Source organism: Carassius carassius, chromosome 28, assembly GCF_963082965.1.
Source record: "Carassius carassius chromosome 28, fCarCar2.1, whole genome shotgun sequence".
In the NCBI taxonomy this organism is placed as follows: domain Eukaryota; kingdom Metazoa; phylum Chordata; class Actinopteri; order Cypriniformes; family Cyprinidae; genus Carassius; species Carassius carassius.
The window spans coordinates 2,090,448-2,111,497 of NC_081782.1; the positions used below are offsets into that span (position 1 = coordinate 2,090,448).

The 21,050-nt window shown below is 33.7% G+C and overlaps 1 protein-coding gene across 3 annotated transcripts in view; it reads left to right on the top strand.

The window, feature by feature from the left end:
• LOC132107681 (fibroblast growth factor 12-like) overlaps positions 1-21,050 on the top strand; it is a 44,919-nt gene that overhangs the window by 372 nt on the left and 23,497 nt on the right. Inside the window, exon 1 of one of the 3 annotated variants that reach the window (XM_059513818.1) lies at positions 7,061-7,331. The exons of 1 other annotated variant lie outside the window; for it this stretch is intronic. In XM_059513818.1, coding sequence (XP_059369801.1) covers positions 7,226-7,331 — 106 coding nt within the window. In that variant the 5' untranslated portion in view covers positions 7,061-7,225. Of the gene's footprint in view, positions 1-7,060; positions 7,332-12,001; positions 12,382-21,050 lie in introns of those variants that run through there. One more of the 3 variants, XM_059513819.1, reaches the window with a different exon arrangement.

The window sequence follows — 21,050 nt, forward strand, 5'->3', positions numbered from 1 at the left end:
CAGGGCTCCGTGTGTGTGACTGTGTGTGTACATGAGTGTAAGTGTGTGTGTGTTTCTGTGTAGCTTGCGGTACACAGGTCTGCTATCCTGACGGGGTCCTGGGTGGGGTGTGTGTGTGTTCATATGTGATGCTCATCAGCGCGCGCGCGTGTGTGTGTGTTATTCATCTGCAGATGTTAAAACACCCTGATGCAGCAGAAATGCCTTTAGCATGGGGTTTGGCCAGTCTTGCTCCACACATCACATTCATCCCAGTCCTGTGTGTGTGTGTGTGTGTGGCAGCGAGCTGTCGAAGCATCAGTTCCTCACATGTTGAGACACTTGTCTGCATCAAACAACTTGCTTTTGTGTGTGTTGCTGATTGTTTTTGTCTGTTTGCACCAGTTTATTGATTGTAGAAGTACAGATGGCATATGTTGAGGTTCTTCCATGCAGTCATCAGCATTCAGGATAGCTAGCACTTTCACTTTACTGCAGCCGAATGTTCAGAGGAAATATAGGGATACTTCACATGTCCTCGAGTGGCATCGTATAAGCCTCCGTCTAGTTCCTGCACCTGAGTGTGATGTTGCTGTTTTATATCCCAGTATCCAGCGCTGATGAATGGATTTGGGTCAGTCTGAATCTGATATATGTAGCTGTTCGCATGTGCTGTAAATACAGCGGCCCCAAAACCTATACAGGCTCTCAAAAATCTTCTTTATTGGCGCCTATGGTTTTGCAAGGAACTTTTTGAGGTTTCCATTGCACCAAAGGCTCTTTATAATGGAAAATGTTTTTTTTTTTTTTCAATTGTTGACCAAGGAAAACATGCTTTGTGGAACCCAAAATGTTTTTTGCACTCTTGAAATTGCAAATCATGCTCAAAAATGCTTGAATTTCGATAATTAGATGCACGCACACACACACACACACACACACACACAAAAAGCATGCAAACTAATTCTGCTGATCATTTTTCAGAACTAACTTCTTGCATTGAAATGTTCAAATCAGTTAATTTGTGTGGCAGTGATTTTAGTGGATGTATGAAGCAAGTTATACATCAAAGTGCATAAAGTTGCTACTTTCATTATGTACACCTTACTTTTTCATGAAGAACCTTTAACATCCATAGCTTTCCATTACACGAAAAAGGCTCTTCAGATTATTAAAATCTTCACACAAGACAAAACATTGCTCTTTTTAAGAACTGTTCACTGAAAAGGAACCAAAAATGGTTCTTTCAAGTATCTGAAAACGTATTCATCACACAAGCATACTGTATATCCTTAGCAGTGCATTGAGAAGTAAGGTTGGATGGTGATGGTATATCTGTGTGTTTGTAAACTGATAGTTAGTCAGGTGATACTCACAATTGATTTTGGCTTGTTCTGTCAGAAGGAGACAACAAAACAAATCACTGGAGGAGTGAATCAATGCCAGTATATTCTTCTGTAGTCTGAATCATTCTTTATTTGTGCCTTGGCTGCATTTTATGTCGGCAGGTGAATGTTATATTTAGGGAGACTTAGACTTTTTATAAATATAAATTCTGGTTCACATCGCAGTTTATTCAAGGCAAAAACCAAGTGTTAGCCGGATCTCTAAAGATACTGTTGGTGTGCCCTTATGCTCCATCTCAACTGAATTTGAGTCCGTTACTAACCTGACGCAGGAAATGCGGTAACAATCTACTAGAGCCAATAATTAGAGAGTAAAACAGAATAGAATCAAATGTAACAATTTATTAACAGTCAGGTAAGTCATAGTCAATTCATCAAATCAATACAAGACATCAAATTCTCAAAATCTCATGAATCTAAGAGTGAAAGATGCATACCTGACTTTTAGAAAAATACACAGTATGAAGTGTGTGGACACCGTGCTATGGGCTCAGTCTGGCTACAGAAGGCCCTGATCCTTTTGCTGCAAACCTTTAAATACTTCAGACCACGACAAACATCCCCCGAGATGGAGACAGGAACTAACAATTGGAATTTGCATTAACTCAGGTCTCAAACCTGAATGGGAGCAGGAGGTAATTTACATGGAGGACCCTGGGAAGGGGCACTCCCATCACCGTAGGCCAAATATCTCTTAACTCTTAGGATCTGTATTATCTTTTAATCTACCTTTGTAAGATTGAGACCATTGTACCAGTTACACTGAGACATGATACTACACTTGCATTGACATTTTCATGTAATCATTTTGAGCAGATTGAGTAGAAGGAAGCATGAAGGGATTTAAAATGAAACAAATGGCCAGAAGGGGAGGAGGTCTCCTCTGTGGGGTGTCTTGAAGATGCCCGTGCATGTTTGTATTGTCTGTTTCTCAGGAGATCAAAGTATCTCAGGTTCTTTCATCCTTACATGAGGGTGCAAAAAAATCTAAATATTGAGAAAATCATCTTTAAAGTTGTCCAAGTGTATTCTTAGCAATGCATATTACTAATCAAAAATTACGTTTTGATATATTTATGGTAGGAGATTTACATGTATGTGTATTACATTATATGTAGTATTTTGTTATGGTGTGTTTGCATGAATCTATCAGCAGGTTGCGTATCTATCTATCTATCTATCTATCTATCTATCTATCTATCTATCTATCGATAGATAATTTGATCCATGATTCATTTGTTTTCTTTTTTTTTTCAAATGATTAATTCAGTAGCTTTTCAAATTGCTGTATGCTTTTTATGCCTTTTTTTTTTGTTAAGGCAATAAAAAGAAGAATGACTTTAGGTTGTTTATTGCACCAGAAGTGACTGGAAACGAATATCATTGATTACATTTCTTGAACTTACAGACCATTTTGAATCAGTGTTGTAATCGTTAACTAAATCTAAAATTTAAATTATGAAAAATAATTTTCACTTGAAATAAAGCTGAAATAAAATACAATTTAGGAATCTTAGTTAAAAAAAAAGTAACAGAAAATGTCAAATATTATCTTGGCAACTAACTGAAATTAAGTTAAAGCTGAAGTACTAAAATTACTCAAATGGAATTAAAAATTAAATAATACTTATGTGTATATATACTTGGATACTTTAATATACTTGTGTGTGTGTGTGTGTACTTGTATAATAATTTAAGCTATATAAAAATATAAAAAAATGAATAAAAATGTCGAAAGCACATAACAAAATAATTTAAACATCATTTAAAAGAAAAACCTTAAATATAAACATCATTCAAAATATTTATCAAAACTATAATAGATATGTAAAAAATATAAATACCTCTAAAACAACAGTGCTTGGAATATAGCAAATAGTACAAGGTAAAAATAAACAACATGCATGAGACTTTTTCAAATATGTATTCCAGAACAAATGACTCTTATATTACCATTTCAATGTTTATCATCAGTTATGCACAAATTACTCATTTAATTGCCAACTCACAGATTCATTTGTGCTTATAAATATGCATTCACTGCCTGTTGCAGATCACATATGCAAGTAATATTCCTGGGAAGATGCGTTAGATTGCAGTAATCGGATCAGTTTATAGGGTTCAGTCTGCTGTCCGTTTACCAGCCGCCAAAATCTGCAGCGTAAACTGTGTCAAGTTTCTTGATCTGATTCTGATCTGCTGACGTTCAAGCAAGCCCCATGCGTCATTTAAACCCTTCAACACATGTGAGATGATGCTTGTGTGTGAGAAAACCACACATCTCTTGAATGATGCACAGAAAAACATTTGATTATCTGCCCACGGTGGAATATCATTAGTCAAAAATCAGATATTAAACTTCAGATATGTTCTGATTTGGCTGCGATTGAGTCACTACGTGCAGCGTTTTCACTCTTAATGAGGACAGCAAAACTAGTTGACAGACACTTAAGGTTGGTTAGGACAGTGTTGCTATAAACCTGTCCTGTAGTGTTGTGTTACACAGCCTTGTGTCCCAGAAAGATCCTGCAGGACAGAAAAGAACTAACAGAGAAATAATAGATTTAATGCAACTTGATGCATTCAGATATTTGTCTTCATAATTTGTTAGTTGATTTGATTTAAGATGCCTCAATCAGCCAATAAATGAATAAAGGCTATAGTGCATTGCAGCATGAATCATTTATAAGGTTACTGTTATAGGATTTTTGTTTGGCTGTTTGCTGTTCTGTCATTATTTTCACGTATTTGTTGTGTTGTGTTGTGATGAGCTCATCTGTTTCATTGGTTTGTTGATTGTCAAAGTCTATATGCAACCTACTAAAACTATATCTCAGATATCTTGGTTTTGTAAAGTGAATGCACCTTCAGAAACATAATATAGAATAGTGTCCTGTAAAACTAAACTGTGAAAAATTACTTTGGAGTTTATAGGAGCACTGTTTGCAAGAAAAGGCTATTTCATTTTTTTATTTATTTCATAATTAATTCATGTGTCATTTGCGCTTCTTTTGTAATTGGTTCTGAAATTTACAAGCAATTTCTGCGTTTTTCTTTATTTTATTTTGTATTTCTTTTGGTCTTATGTGTATATACTATGACTAATCAATAGTTTTACTAATGGAAAATTTGCAAGAAATCTGTACACTGGAAAAACAATGGGTGTAGATACATTTCTTTTTTACCTTTGTACTTTGTACAATTTACTAGCATTTTCTGAGGGAAAGTGAATCTTACTGAAAACGATTAAGATAATTGCCACTCAGAAATTGTTACAAATACGACAGATTAAATTACACATTGAATTAATCATAAAATTGCGAAGAAGAAAGACTGAAATAGTATTTTTCTTGTAAAACGTACTCCAATAGTCATACAACTTATGTCAAGTTTGATTAATTATCATCACATTTATAATCCAATTTTGTGTAGAAATTTCTGTTTTGTGAATCTTACAAAACATTAAATGTCGAATTGTAAGAATTTTTTTTTTTTGCATAACCAAAATTCTTACTTTAGGATCATTTTATTTATAGGTTTGTTATTTTAAAGTTTATTTTCAAACAGTAACAAAAAAACATTAATACACTTTGTCTTTATTAACCCTCTAAACTGCATCATATTTGATGCACAATTTTAAGGCGTCTGAATGATGATCACAATCACACACCATCTACTACATGTCTTTTGTCATGTATTTGATAATTCAGAGTTTTTATTATCAAGAAAAAGATCTTTAAGTATAACTGCACTTCAGCCGGTGCTTCACGTCTCTTTTTTTGCTGTTAAATCTTTATTGATTTTTATCAACGAAACATAAGAATAACTTTGCCATTGTTAGTAATATCTTAAGATAAAAGCTTACTGAAGCAATCCATGTCCGACAATAATTTGTTACTGTGTATTTTTGTCTCAAAAGCTCCCATAAAGTGGAACATTTGTAGTTTTTTCTTCAGCGCAAGTATTTTAGAGCCCCCTGCTGGACAACAACAGCAACAACAACAGCACAAACTTCCAGTAATAGTTTGATTTTGCTCACAGACACAATTACAAACTCTATTCCATGACGACACACATTCTCTCACAAACACGCACGTTTACGGCTGCGTTTAACCCTGCCCTTCTTGTGCATTCGAGCTCTCTGTCCGTGTGTGTGTGTGTGTTATGAAGAATCCTCCTGCACAGCACTTTAAGTCTGTAAACAGTATTATAAATAGCTCTCGCTCTCAGTGACACCAACTTACACTCTCAGAATAGACGCCTGCGGGATGCACAGATCCCGTTTCTCATGCCGGTGTTTCTTACAGACTTTCTTAATTACTTTTGATAGATCGTGGTTTGAGACAAGTGTCCTTGTGTGTTAAAGGTAGCTACACACCATCATAGAGACACAGGCAGATGCACGTAACATTTATAAAATGTCATCAGCTTGTCATAATAAAAACACACTCGACTAATGATGCACAACACAAACACACAAAATACAGGGAAAACGTCTAGTACATATGACGTTTCACTTCCAGTGTCATGCATGCAAGAGAATAAACAGGACTAGATATTAACATCTCCTTCTTAATAACTCATTCTTTGATGCTCAAAAATCATTTAAATCATTTTCCCTCACATAAAATGTGAAACAAAAGGTGATATATTATTTTACTGTGAAGTTTTTATACACCACCATGATATTTGTGCTGCATTTAATTTATACTGACTTAAAACAATTAATACATTTTAAAAATGATACCCTAAAATAAAATGGTCCTAGGCTGCATTTTTATGCAATATTATTTTTGTGCTGCATTTAATTTCTGCTGATATTCATTAAGATAATTTATATTACAATGTTTTTGCTGTTTTCAAATATTACAACTAAATCTTCAAAAACAATGCATTTTTATTACTATGCAAATAATAATTTTCTTACATTTTGATATTTTAATGGTTTGTAAGATTTATCTAGAACGTTTATACATTTCTAAAAAAATAAAAATAAAAAACCTTTTAAGCTATAATCACATTTTACCTCACGTTTCTCACATGAAATTTTAAGCAAATAATGATGTTAAGTATTTATTAGCCATTGTCATGCATTTAAGTTTTGCTGATTTTAATAAAGACACATAGTATTAATAATGATTTCTAAATTATAAATGAATAATTTTATTATGCAACATAGTTTGTAGAATATTTTTAATAATAATTAAAAATACAATTGTATTATTTAAATTGCATGAAAATATAATTTAGCTAAATAGCAATGACATTTAATGCTTTGTAGGATCTATCCAGAAAGTGATGAAGATTTCTGAGATGAAAATGATTTAAGATCCCAATACTGTCTGTAATATTCATTGTTGCATACTGTAAAAAAATAGAAACCATATTATTGTACTTTTACAAGAAAATATTATTTTTTAACTTGGCATTATTTTATTTTTTTTTAATTGTAAATTGTTTCTACGCCATTTTTTTCGTTAATAAGCAGTATATACTATTTACTTCGAGCAAGTAAGTGCATTGAGCAGTAAGCAGTGCATTAGTGCTGCATTCTGAACACACTCAAACACACACACACACACACGTCTCTATTACAGATAGACACACCCTTCTCTCGCGCACACACACACACACACACACACACACACATTTGCACAGGCAAATATCAGGGGCACACAGACGGTCACTCACATACAGAGAGAGACACAGACAGATAGACAGCGAGAGACTTCGAGACACATTTTGATAGATCAGGCACACATTTACAGGTCTGGCAGTTTTAAACACACCATTCTCACACACAAACACACACACACACACTCAGACGTGTGTGAAAGACCATGACGCGCTACTGTAGTCTGTTCCGCCGGCTGCTGTCTCACAGCAGTAAAGGAGAGGAGGAGGATGAGGAGGAAGGCCCGGTGAAGACGGTCAGCGCTGAAGCCGGTCAGTCTCTCTGAAGTCTTTAGAGCTGCATTAGTGTCAGACCCACTGACAGCGAGTTCAGTGCATGCTCTTCTAAAGAAGTTTCTCTTTGATCGTCTTTCCTCTGAAATGATTTTATTTTCTGCTGATGTAATTATCGCTGTGTGGGTGTCGAGTATAATGTTAATCAATAATATCACAGCCTTATGATCACAGTCTAATCAAATCCTGCTGGATAATGTGATCACTTCAACATCACTTCCTCTTTAATATTCTGCTTCTCTCAGAAACGTGAAACTTTTATTCATGAAGGATGCATTATATTGATCAGAGGTGACAGGAAAGGCATTTATAAGGTTACAGAAGATTAGGTTATTTTTTTTGTTTACTTTCTATTCATCTGTGAGTCATGAAAAATAAAATGCATCAGTTTCCCCAAAAATATTGAGCAGCACAACTGTTTTCAAGATTGATAATAATCATAGATGTTCCTTAAGCATTAAATCAGTATATTATTCTGATTTCTGAAGATCATGTGACACTGAAGACTGGAAAAATCCAGCTTTGATCACAGCAATAAAATACATTTTAACATGTATTCACATAGAAAACAGTTATGTGAAAGTGTAAAATTTTACATTTTTTACTGTATTTTTGATCAAATAAGTGCAGCCTTGGTGAGCAGAAGAGACTTGAGTCGTATGAAGGGTGTTGTGGGAAGTGAGTGCTGATCTCTATCTATCTATCTATCTATCTATCTATCTATCTATCTATCTATCTATCTATCTATCTATCTATCTATCTATCTATCTATCTATCATTACTATGATCTATCTATCTATCATTGTTATATATTTTTTTTGCATGAAAGCTTCTGCTGAAGGCAAAGCAAGTTTAGTTTCAGGGTTGCTGAGAGTTCAGCTTTACACTCACCCTTGTGCTAAAGGAATGAATTAAGCTCCCAGAATGCACTGGGTTCACTGACTGTGCCTGGAATAGGAGCGGTTCACGTCACATTTGACAAAAGGCTCTGTGAAGTGTCAAGTTGGTACATCATTACTGTCATTTTAAGCAGTGATGGCGTTATATTTGTGTGGATGCCTGTGTTATTACTCGTCTGAATGGGTGCCGGACTGAATGTATCGTTCTGTTAGTGTTGTTTCGTGTGTGTCTCCGATCCAGTGCGTTAAACATGAGCACAACAGACCGAAATAATGATGATGATGATGATGATGATGATGAAGAAGAGGGGATTTGGGTGTGTTTGTGTGGATTAGCACGAGCGTGTGTGTTGCTCTCTCTGCAAATGGCAGCAGTAAAAGAAGCTCAACACTGTATAAAAATACTCTAATAAATATATCAATTCCACTCTCCTGTTTCTCGCACCCTTCTTTATCTCTTTCTGTTCATCCTCCTCGCTCTTTCCGTCCGTGCTTCAGTTCTTGGAGTATGAACTTGCACAGGTCTGAAATGAATGTCATATTTCACCACAAAATCAAAAGAAATAATTGAAAATCATATTTTTGCACACAGACATTAAAGCTTACCTTCAGGCCATTTAAAGGACTAGTTCACCTACAAATGGAAAAGTTACTTAAAATTTGCTCACTCTCAGGTCATCCAAGATTAGGATGAGTTTGTTTCTTCATCAGGTTTGGAGAAATGTAGCATTGCATCAGTGTCTCATCAATGGATGCTCTGCAGTGAATGGGTACCGTCAGAATGAGAGTCCAAACAGCTGATAAAAACATCACAATAATCCACAGCACTCCAGTCCATCAGTTAACATCCGGAGTTGAGGAAATCTGCGCGTTCAATACATCATTAAGATGCTTTTTAACTCCAAACTGTTGCTTCTGGTTAAATATGAGTCTCTATCCTTAACATTGCTTTTCTCCAGTGAAAAAGTGTTCTGGTGGGAATCAGGAGAGAAATCTGCACAGATCAAGCAGCGTTTAAACCGCTCCAGACAAATATGTGGCTGGATTTTGATGTGAGAGACAACAGGAGATTAACTTTTTCACTGGAGGAAGCGTTATTGTGGATTACAAAATCAAATGAAGCAGCAGTTTGAAGTTAAAAACGTCTTGATGTATTTGTTTCTTTTGTCTTCTCCAGATGTTAACTGGTGGACTGGAGAGGTGTGGATTATTGTGATGTTTTTATCAGCTGTTTGGACGCTCATTCTGACGGCACCCATTCGCTGCAGAGGATCCATTGATGAGAAACTGATGCAATGCTACATTTTGCTTACATTTAACTCATCTAAATCTTGGATGGCCTGAGGGTGAGCAAATTCCAGCAATGTTTTACTGTAAGAAAATAACATTAAACATAAAAAAAAAAAATCTTAAATGTGCTAAAATTGGCTGCGTTTGTGTGTTTGTGTTGAAATGTGACATTGATATGTTTTCATAAAATGCACTATTAGTTTTACAGCCCTGAAGGAAACAGAACTCTTCCATGTTGATGCGTTTCTCTGTAACTTGATATTGTAGTGAAACTGAGTGCAGTGTACGCTTATCTTTCATCTCATCACTCAGCAGGTTATTATTTTGTGCATGATTATCTGTGTGTCCAGCTGTGTTTTCTCATTTCAGCCCAGACACAAATATTTCATCTCCTTGTAATTTAAACTGAGAGAGAAAATGCTTTATATAAGACTTTGCACACTTTGTAGACAAGATACAGAAATGGTTTGTGCTTTATTCATACAATGTAACCAAAAATTCAAGATTGGGGGGAAGGGTAAAACCTGTAAAACCACAATAAATAAATTAATTAGTAAATTAAATATGAATCTCTTAAACCTAAAAATCTTAAATGATAATCTGAATTATTGCATTTCAATTTTTTATTATTTTCTCTCACATTTCTTACTTGAAATGTAAAACAAATTATGAAGTATTTTATTTTACTTGCAAAGTATTTACACTCGGCTCCCATATGTACTGCATTTAATTTATGCTGATTTTAATACAAACGATTTTTTAAAGTCAACTGTAAAAATATACACCTTGAAATAAATCAATAAAATCGTAATGCTCCTAAAATAGTATTAAATGTTAAAAAACAAAACAACTTAAACATATTATATGCACATCTATATGAAAAGTGCAATATTATATATTTATGTTTTCAAAAATGTGAAAGAAATAGTCATTATACATTTATAAATATAAATCTGTTAAACCTCAAATTAAAATATTAAAATTAGTAATGAATTTCTGTTTTATTCACATTTTCCCTCATGTCTCACATGAAATGTAAAACAAATTATATATTTTAATAATTTACTTTTGAAGTATTTTCATCATTGTTTGCATTGCATTTAATTGATGCTGATTAAAGAAAGATTATTCAAGTTTGAAGTTTTAGCCTTAAACATGACAAAATTAAGCCTAAAACAGGCTTAAATGAAAAATCTAGAGGTAAAACATGCATTTTTATTATATTTGTCTCACACTTTTGGCTAGATGTACTGTAACAGCGGTGTGTTTTTATCCATGACACATAACTGTGGTGTATTCTGATGAAATCAGGGAGGATGCACGATCACACATAGCACAGGAGAGCGTCACAGCTGCTGGGGGCGAGGGGTTTCTGCTGGCTTCTGCTGCCCCCACGTGTCTCGAAGCATCCTCACCTCTGCAGACATCAGCCCAAACACCTAACACAGCTTTATAAAGACACTAACATAACAGATGGGGATCCAGTTTAGATTAGAGTCTAGAATCTGTTAGTCAGAGAAAGATCAGATATGGGTTTCCTCAGTTACACCTTGAATCCAGAGATGTCTGCCAAATATAGTCATACATTTACAGTTGCATGCTTTCTATGATCTGAAAGAGTGCCAGAACTCCATTTTAACCATTTAAAGCATGAAATATTAAATTAACTTATATATTTTTTATTTATATTTTTTTAAATGGCACAGTTTATTGAACCTTTAGACAAAATCTAAACAAATGCATAATGGTTTGTTTCATATTTGCTATGTCATGCTTTTATGGGTCATATAGTCTGATATAGTGAGTTAAAATGGCTCAATCTTATTCAGAGACTCAAGCTGAGCAAAAATATGCATTATGGTGCACATGCTGATATTTATATGCTGAGACTCTGATGCTTGTAATGTAAATGATGAATATGTCCAATAATATGTCTTAGTAAGATGATATTTAAAAGCTTAGTCTGAGGATCAAAACATAATGTTCTGATTTATAGATGTTTGAAATCAACATGCAAATCACTAAAAGAGAAAGCAAGCATTTGGAGAACTGTTTTTTTTATTCAACACCTTGTAGACAAAGCTTAATAACTTCATATATATATATATATATATATATATATGAAGTTATTAAATATAGTTTAGTAGCTCTATGTACATTTGATTTACTAGATTTCTTTTTGCACTTTATAAGAATAAAGAAAATTGCTAAAATCTCGGCATGCAATACTCTTATTTGGAAATACATTACAAACTAATTTCAATATTTTTTTTAATCATATATATATATATATATATATATATATTCATTGCCATTCTTGTCTTAATTAAGATCTAATAATGTTTCTGTGAAGGTTACGCGTATAGAATATAATTTGCTTCATTTAAATGTTATTTCTGGCAGATGTATTTTTCCTTTCAACAAGCCCCTGCACGTGACGTCAGCGAGTCCCCCGTGACGTCACCGCCCACGATTACGCACCAGTGTGGCGTTCAGCAGCGTCTTCCCTCGCGCACCGCACAGAATAACGAGATGAATAGCGGTCATTAGCTCAGTACGATGCTCACCGGGAGGATTATCGGTTTCTGTGGCTCGGCTCACGTCGGTTACCGTGTGAAGCTCCGTGAGGATGCGTCGGATGTGCCGCTGTAGCGCGTGGAAGTCTTTTGTCTGCGGCGCGCGGAGACTGAACCGTAGCGCGTGAACGATGATGATGATGATGAAGGCGTCTCTGTGAACTGATTTTGCGATGAGGATTGCGCGGCTGCTCCGGCAGAAAGGAGCGCACATGCTGCGGTGTCTGTGTGCGCAGAGAACCGAACCGAACAGCACCGACACCGGTGAGACACACACACACACACACACACACACACACACACACACACACACTGAATGAGATCATAGCCTACAAACTTCTCCATTTTTTCTATATTAAGCTAATTTATATATTTACCTTATTTTCATTCATTTTTGATTCTTTAAAACATCATTTAAGGAATTTTTTTCCAGATTTAGCTAACTTCTGTGGATAATTTTGTATGAACACACACACTCTCTCTCTCTCTCTCTCTCTCTCTCACACACACACACACACACACACACACACACACACACACACACACACACACACACACACACACACACACACACACACACACACGAAATGGGAACACATTCTATATCAAGCTAATCAAAAAAAAATCGTAACACTTTATTTTAAGGTGTCCCTGTTACACATTACATATTACATACTATTATAATAACAATAAGTTATGCATAATTACATAATAATAAAACAAATAACCCTAATAACCATATAGTAAGTACATAGTTAATTTATATCACTTAGTACTTAAATGTAAAATTTCACTGTAACGAGGACACCTTAAAATAAAGTCTAACCCAAAAGAAATTATAATAATAGTAATAATATAATAATGTTTGATTTTATTATTTATTATTATTTTGATTGATTTTAATGTTTAATCAACAACAACAACAACAATAATAATAATCATTTATTATTTACCTTTTTGGGCATCTTTTAAGGAAGGTTTTGTCTAAATGGGAACACACGCACACAAAAAGTCTTATTTTGCTATATCAAGTTAATCAATAATAAAAATACTTGTATGTATTTATTCATTATTATTTTACAATTGTGAACACCCTTTAAGGAAGACTTTTTTTCAATAAACTTTTCTATAAAGCATACATTTTAGCTTAATCTTCAGTTTAAAAATAGTAAAGTAAAAAATTAGTAGTAGTGGTATTAACAACAAAGTTCACTTCTAACTTCTGGGGATATTTAAAATGTTTTTCCTTTTATATATCAAGCTAGTCAAGAATAAAAAAAATATTTTTGCGTTGTTATTGTTATTATTATTATTATTAACAACAAACTTCTGTGGATAATTTTGTAAACACACACTTATACATTCATGTCAAAACTGGAACATTTGTATTTTTATCCATACGTCAAGCTCATCAAGAAGAAATAATATGTACTTAGACATACCAGTTGACTTTGGCATGATTTAACTCCACAGAACATTGTTTTAATCATTGTTTAGTCTTCTGGCCTTTCATGATGCAGATTTGTGTGGGGTTTGGACTGGATTTTGTTCCCAGTTCTTTGGGGTTCTTAAACGGTTTAGTTTTGTCTGTACTTTGGAAGCAATGTTTTCTCACAGTTTCCCAAGAAATCAGCCCCGTCTCATGAGTTTGAGTTATTCTGTAAATCTTAAGCCTCAGTGTTGTAATGTCGTAATGGTGACAGTTTATTCTGAGGAACGAGCAGATCATGATCTTGTCACAGAGGGCCGCTCTGCTTTAGTGCATGAAGTCATAAAGTCTCAAAAATAACTCTAATTAACAAGCATCAAAGTTTGATTTCAACCATAAATTTCACCATGATATCAATCTTTGACATGGTCTTAGTCAATATTAAAGACATCAATGTTACATTTTTATAGAATGTTCTTTACCTTTCTTTTCTGTATTTTATAATGTGACAGAAACGTGTTTGATGCTGTGTGTGTGCAATTTAACTTTAAAACTTTTGAATTTTATATTAACAGTGATTTATAAATTAATCATTGAGAAAATTAGGACAAATTCAGTACAAATTCAAAATCAAGTATTTTCGAAAAGTAGATTAGAGTTTTAGAGGAATTAAAATTCGCCCTATTTATTTTCTAAATGCATGTTATAGATCTAATTGTGAAATGATTCTTCCATGCATTTTATTTTGTAAATTTTAAATATTTTTTTTTAGCTCATAATTTGTAAAAAAAATGTCTCAAACTGGATCTTCTTGTAAAACAGTAACTTATGCAAAATTCCTTCAACAACTGTTGCATAGAACCAAATTCCATGCCAGCTTCTATTTCGTTTGACAAAACTTCACAAAACTGACGCTACTTGTGTTTCAAACATTTTGGTGTAGACATATTTTGTTCTCAGAATTTTGAATGCAGAACTTTAAAACTGAAATAGTTTTTTTTTCTTGTAAAACATACTCTTTTAAATGTTTTATTACATCTTTGATACATCATTTTCTACAGTGTATTGCATTTGCATAATTTATTCTTATTTAGTTCTGATTGTTATGGGGAAGATACATCTGTGACTAAAATTGTCTGATTAAAAAACATCTGATAAATTCACAGGCATGTTTGTTCCTTCATGGACAGAATTCTGTCTCTTGAAACTGGTTCATTGGAATCAAATATTGAATTGGACTGAAATCAGAACTTGTTGGACTCTACAGGTGCATTGTGGGATCTCACCAGTGGCTCTGAGCCTGATCACAGATTCCAACAATGCAAAAAACAGCCCCAGCTTTTAATCAATAACCAGACTTCTTATACACACACACACACACACACACACACACACACACACACACACACACTAGATCCAATTGCTGCTGCTTTACAGATCCACATCACTACAGATAATTATTCAAGCCAGTATTATAACTAAATATGACTTTCTTCTGTTTAGTGGAATAGAGATGTATGAAAGGGAATGTTATTATAGTTAACTAAAACCAAAATTATTCTGTTACTTAAAATTAATGTTAACTAACATGAAGTAAAACATATATACTATTTGAGTTAGTTTTGATTTAGTTTAAGTACTAAAATAATAATTAAAAAAAAAAAAATTTTAGGCAAGACACAATTTTTCCAAGTTTAGATTTTGGGCTATTCATAATGTGTTATTTCAGAATAATGGGGAAAACCATCCAAGAGACACTTTTGTGTGTTTATTTTATTGCACTTTTTCTATTTGTGTGTGTAGGTTTTTCTCAAAATGAGTTTGTTTCTCCACTTTGGCAGCACACGCTTAACAATTTTATTCATATATACATTCCGAAGGTTTTTATAGAGTTGTTTGTTCATACATCATTCACTTGATTTTATTATTGCACTTTATCTGTTTGCATCTGTAGGTTTCTGTTACAGTTTATAAAGTGTGCTTCGTCAAAATTATTTTCTTTATCCACTTTAGCAGCACTTGCACTAAACGTAACAGTTTTAATCCTATCTATATATTCTTAAGAATTTTATAGAAGGTTTTGTTTATCATTCAAATCATTTTATTATGCAATTTTTCTATTTTCTATTTGTATGTTTCAGTTAGAACATATATATATATATACACACACACACACACACATATATATATATATATATATATATATATATATATATATATATATATATATAATATTAAAGGTTTGTTTTGACAAAATTAAACTAATAAATAAAAATACATAATATAATATACTATATAGACCTATTAAAAATATAAAAATAAAAGGCAAAAACACATCAAAATGACTTAACCTTTAGCTAAAATTCAATTGAAAATGAGAAATATAAACATAAAATCTGAATCAACATACAAAAGCTGCAGCACTGTTGTGAGGTTATTGTTATTTGTACTGTTATGAGAGCATAAAATGCTGCTGTTATGTTGCCAGGAACCACAAAGGAGGGATTTAAACACTGATCTGCATGTCATAAATAAACCAGAGTCACACTCATGCATGCTAAAGATCACAAATCACAAACAAAGCCATCCGAAAGAGTCCTGAGATATCTTACGTGAGTGACTGTGAATGAATTGCATCATTGAGTTGGGTGATGGAGGGGGGGGGGGGTAATTTTGCAACAGTGTTCCACTTTTTTTTTTTTTTGTGTACTTGTTTATGCGTTTAGACTTGAGAAACATTGTCTGTAATGTTCCGGCAGAAATAATTCATGAATCGGGCTATTTATAGCATCCTGACCTTGATTTTTCTTACAGTCGCAGTTTGACTGCATTGAACGCTGTAATAGTTCTGTCATGTCACACGTCATCTCAAGCAGACGCTCTCAAATAAACCTGCATTACCCAATCACGTTTCCCATATTGATGTGTTGCCATAGCTACAACACTTTGCATTACCATGGCAACTGTTCTCTCCTCAAAGTTGTTGTGTCACTGCAGGGGTGCCTTTGCGTGACGATGATGTCATCCGTGCATTGTGAAATTTGCATATGCAGTTCAGTGCAGCTGTTGTTATTCAGTCAGTGCATGCTGCATTAAATCTGCAGGATTCTCAGTGTGTAGAATGCATGACTAGTTAAATTGACCTTAGAACTCAGGATTGTTTTTTTTTTTTGCATGGCTGGTCTTCATTTGAACCTTTCTTCATGGCTGTCTTTCTTTATTTGCATATGTAAATTTCACTGTGGAGTGGCCATGTAATACATGTTACTATTATTCTATGAAGTTCTGTCTGTCTGCTGTGTGTATGAGAACGAGAGAGAGAGAGGAAGTGCACGTGTATTAAATGATTATTTAAAATGTTCTTTTAGATTAAGATTCAATATTAGGTAAACATTTACATTAATATTTCCAATACTATATGTATCATACATTAATATATTGTCAGACATATACAGATTAGAAAAGAAAAAGATAAGATATAAATAAATATTTTAAGTTAAAGCACACTCTAAAACATGCTGGGTTAAATACAACCCAGCACTAGGTAAAATATGGACATGATAAAAACATGTTTTCTATTTACCCTGCCAGCATTTTCACTAGCTTGTCTGTACCATAGATATGATAAATAGCAATTTTTAGTGTATCAGAGCAAATAATTCATATTTTCAAAATTCACATTTCTTTATTAATAAATCATGTAATGCCATTGCTTTTTGCTGAAAGAAAATGCATCATGTGATGTGAAAGAATACTGATTTATTTTAAATCGTCAATTAATCCTAACTTGAGATACGCTGTAAAAACTTTTTGAAGATTTAAATAAAATGGAAAGTTTTACAAGAAAATACTATTTCAGACTTCTTTTTTCTTACAATTTTAATTCAGTGTTTCTTGTCAGTTCTTTTCTAATTATTTAAGAATTTTACTGTCAATTTCTGAGTGAAATTTGTTTCCAAGCTATTTTTTTTGTCATTTAAAAAAAAAATGTTGTTACTTTTAACTCTACTAAAATTTCAAAACAACACATAAATCCAAATGTTTTAAGTTGCGTTGTTGGTTGTTTTACGTTAAGGTATAAAAACACACATATACAGATATATTACCTTGTAGAAAGTTTGGGGTTAGTAAGAAAGTTAAAGTTTTCCATATTTTCACTTGATGTCTCTTCTGCTCACCAAGGCTGCATTTATTTGATCAAAAATACAGTAAAAACGTAAAAAATCTGAAAGAACTGTTATCTTTGTGAATGTATTGTAAAATGCAGTTTATTCCTGTGATGCACATCTGTATTTTCAGCATCATTCCTCCAGTCTTTAGTGTCACATGATCTTCAGAAATCAGAATAATATGATGATAATAATATTTTAATATTTACTGCTCAAGAAACATTTCTGATTATTATCAATGTTGAAAACAGTTGTGCTGCTTAATATTGTTTTGGAAACTGTTATACATTTTTTTTTGTCAAGATTCTCTGATGAACAGAAAGTCCAAAAGCATTTACTTGAAAACAACAACTTTTGTACCATTATAAATGTATTTACAGTCACTTTTGAGCAATTTAATGCATCCTTAATAAATATACATATTAATTTCTTTAGAAAAAAATAAAAATAACTTCGAGACCCAAAACTGTCAAATACATCGTCCTTATTATGGAGCACTGGGAGTGAAGCATGGGAGCTGGATGTTTAGTGTGTGTGTGTAGCACTGCCCTCTAGTGGAGTTCATCCAGACACTCTTTGTCTTTTTTCAATCAAAATAAGAACTCAAAGAAATGAAAAGAGCATTATGAAGCCACACAGGAGTGTATAAGTGTTACTCATGATTGTAAGTTTGCTGTAAGAGATCAAGAGCGCTACATTATACATGGAACATAAATAAAGAATTCCGAGGTTGCTATGGAGACTAATAGTAACATTCCATTGCTGGTATATATCAGTCTGTATGAGTGACTGTTCATGTTTGTTCAGAGACATTGTTATATAGTTGTTGGATAGTGCTGGTTTTAAAGCTGCATGTGGATGTGATTGCAGGCTGAGAGGTTTGAAGACGGTCGAGCTTTCTCATAAATGATTCAGGCGCTCAGAATAAACGATTGCATCACGCAAATACACACATGAAACATTCATCACGACCTCTGTAGTGTTTATCTGTGGAGCTGCTGCTGCTGTGTCTAATGGATCATGATGAAAGCTGTGCTTCACGATGGTTACCACTAACTGGCAGCATAGAACTGTAGAGCTAGTGAGCTGCCTAACTAGACTGCACTGTTTAGGGATCATGAGGTTAAAGTCTGTTTCAAAAGGTTGTCTGATGCAGCATTATCTGTCAGATTATTTTCAGATTTCAGTGACAGAATGCAATGCATTGAGTGGTTTTTCACTACTCCCATTAGTGTATCATTACAGAATGAAACACATGTACTTGTTTAAAATTGAATCTACACATTTTGAGGGAAAATAAATCATAAAAGTGGTTTGTTTTGTTTTAAAATCATAGAAATGTTCAGGGCTCCCCTTATTGATACGTTAGTTAAGAAGTTAATATTCGTTCAAAACAATCACTTCAGAAAAGTTTGCTCTATTTTCTATTTATTCTAATAAACAAAATTATTTAAATAAATTAGAGCTGAAACAACGAATCGATTTAATCGATAAAAATCGATTATTAAAATAGTTGTCAACTAATTTAGTCATCGATTCGTTGCTAAATAACTTTTATGTGCCGTAAGCGGCTCATTTCGTGCATATTTAAAATCTGCGGTGACCAAAGTGTGGCAGTAATGAGCCACCGGAGGTTTTACTCAGCCAGTACAGCAGGAGAAGTAGCGAATAGCCAATAGCTGGCCTCGTTTTATGTCACGTGCTTCCCGAACAGCGTCTCTGCAGCATTTAGCGGGATGTGGGAGACTGGGAGTACTTTACTTTGAGCCTTCAAAAAAGAAGAGTAACCTGTAAACTCTGCACTACTGAACTGTTTAAGGGGACGTTCACATATCGCGTCTTTTGCGCGCTCAAGTTCGTTATTTCCAACACCGCACCACATCGAGTTAAAAACATCTCAACTTTTCAGAATGCAGCAACCGCACCGCGGGTCATGTGACAAGAACTAACCAATCAGCTTCATCCTTTCCCGTAACAACGTTAAAAGCTCAGTCAAGATGAAAGGAACAGCTGATCATAGTTGTATATGGATTTCCATTTTGAAATAAATTTAGTAGCAGAGCTACTGCAAGCGATTTTTAGAGCTGCAAATCCATTTATCCTTTGCTGAAATTTCCGCGTCTTCAAGGAGAGAGCACGTCATGGTTGCTTATCAAAGGCAGACGCCTCAGGGGCGCTTCTGCACGAGCGCTTTGGAAAGAAGGAGAAAGTGGCGCGCCTAGCTTTTTCCACGCGTTTTTAGGCACGATATGTGAACGGCCCCTAAGACTTTTATTTGTGCAGATTCTCGAGTACAATGTTGTTTGCAAATGTTTAGTCGTAAAATCTGATAACATTGCTTTTTAACAGTTAACATTTAAAGCTTTACAAACATGTTCTGTGATCAGTTTGTCGTTTAACAGTTCAAAATTCAGTCGTGCAGCCTAATTATGACTGAATGAGAGAGGTAAATGTTTAAAGATATTTGAAATGCACTTTTTTTCTAAGTATTCACTGCTCTTTTTCACACAGAAGGTTTTTTGTGTGTGACTGTCCAATTTTTTTTTCTGGACAACCTTCTGATGGATTTTACTTTAAATTGTGAGTTCCATTCAGGTTTCATGCCACTGGCACTTTATTCGAAGGATTGTTTACAATTTCACAGCAAAAGCTATAAAGCTGTTTCCCAGTAAATAATAAAATACAATGCACTGCAATTTTATTCTGTTTAATCCTTATTCTTCGTGAAAATATGTTCTGAAAGATTCCTTAATAAGCTTCGTTCGGGATGTTAAACTACTTTAGGAGCTCTAAGGACTGCCATGGTGAAAACATTATTTTAAATCTCCTTGTGAAATTTGCTAGAGTATGGGTCAGTGTTCTGATTGCAGAAGAGTTCCACAAAGGATTACTAACACAATAAAACAACTCCAGGTATATTTTTGATGAGGATATGACAGTGCAAAATGGTTAAAATCTCTTAAAAATCTATGCTGAAGGATAAAGACCATTTATTAATAATTTACTTGGGGAAAAAATGGAAAAAACTAAAATATAAGTACATAAACCGATTAATCGATTAATCGTAAAAAATAATCGACAGATTAATCGATTATCAAAATAATCGTTAGTTGCAGCCCTAAAATAAATATGCCTTTCATTAAAATAAGAAAAATGACTCAAAGTAAAGATTTTTTTTATATTTTTTATGATATGATGAATGCATTTTAAAATATGATTTCATTGTAAATATGGTAATTTATAAGCAGCCAATAAAAGAAAATGACAATAAATAATTGACCTTTGTCTCAAAATGTATTTAGTAATTTTATCTAATTTACCTACATCTGTAACAT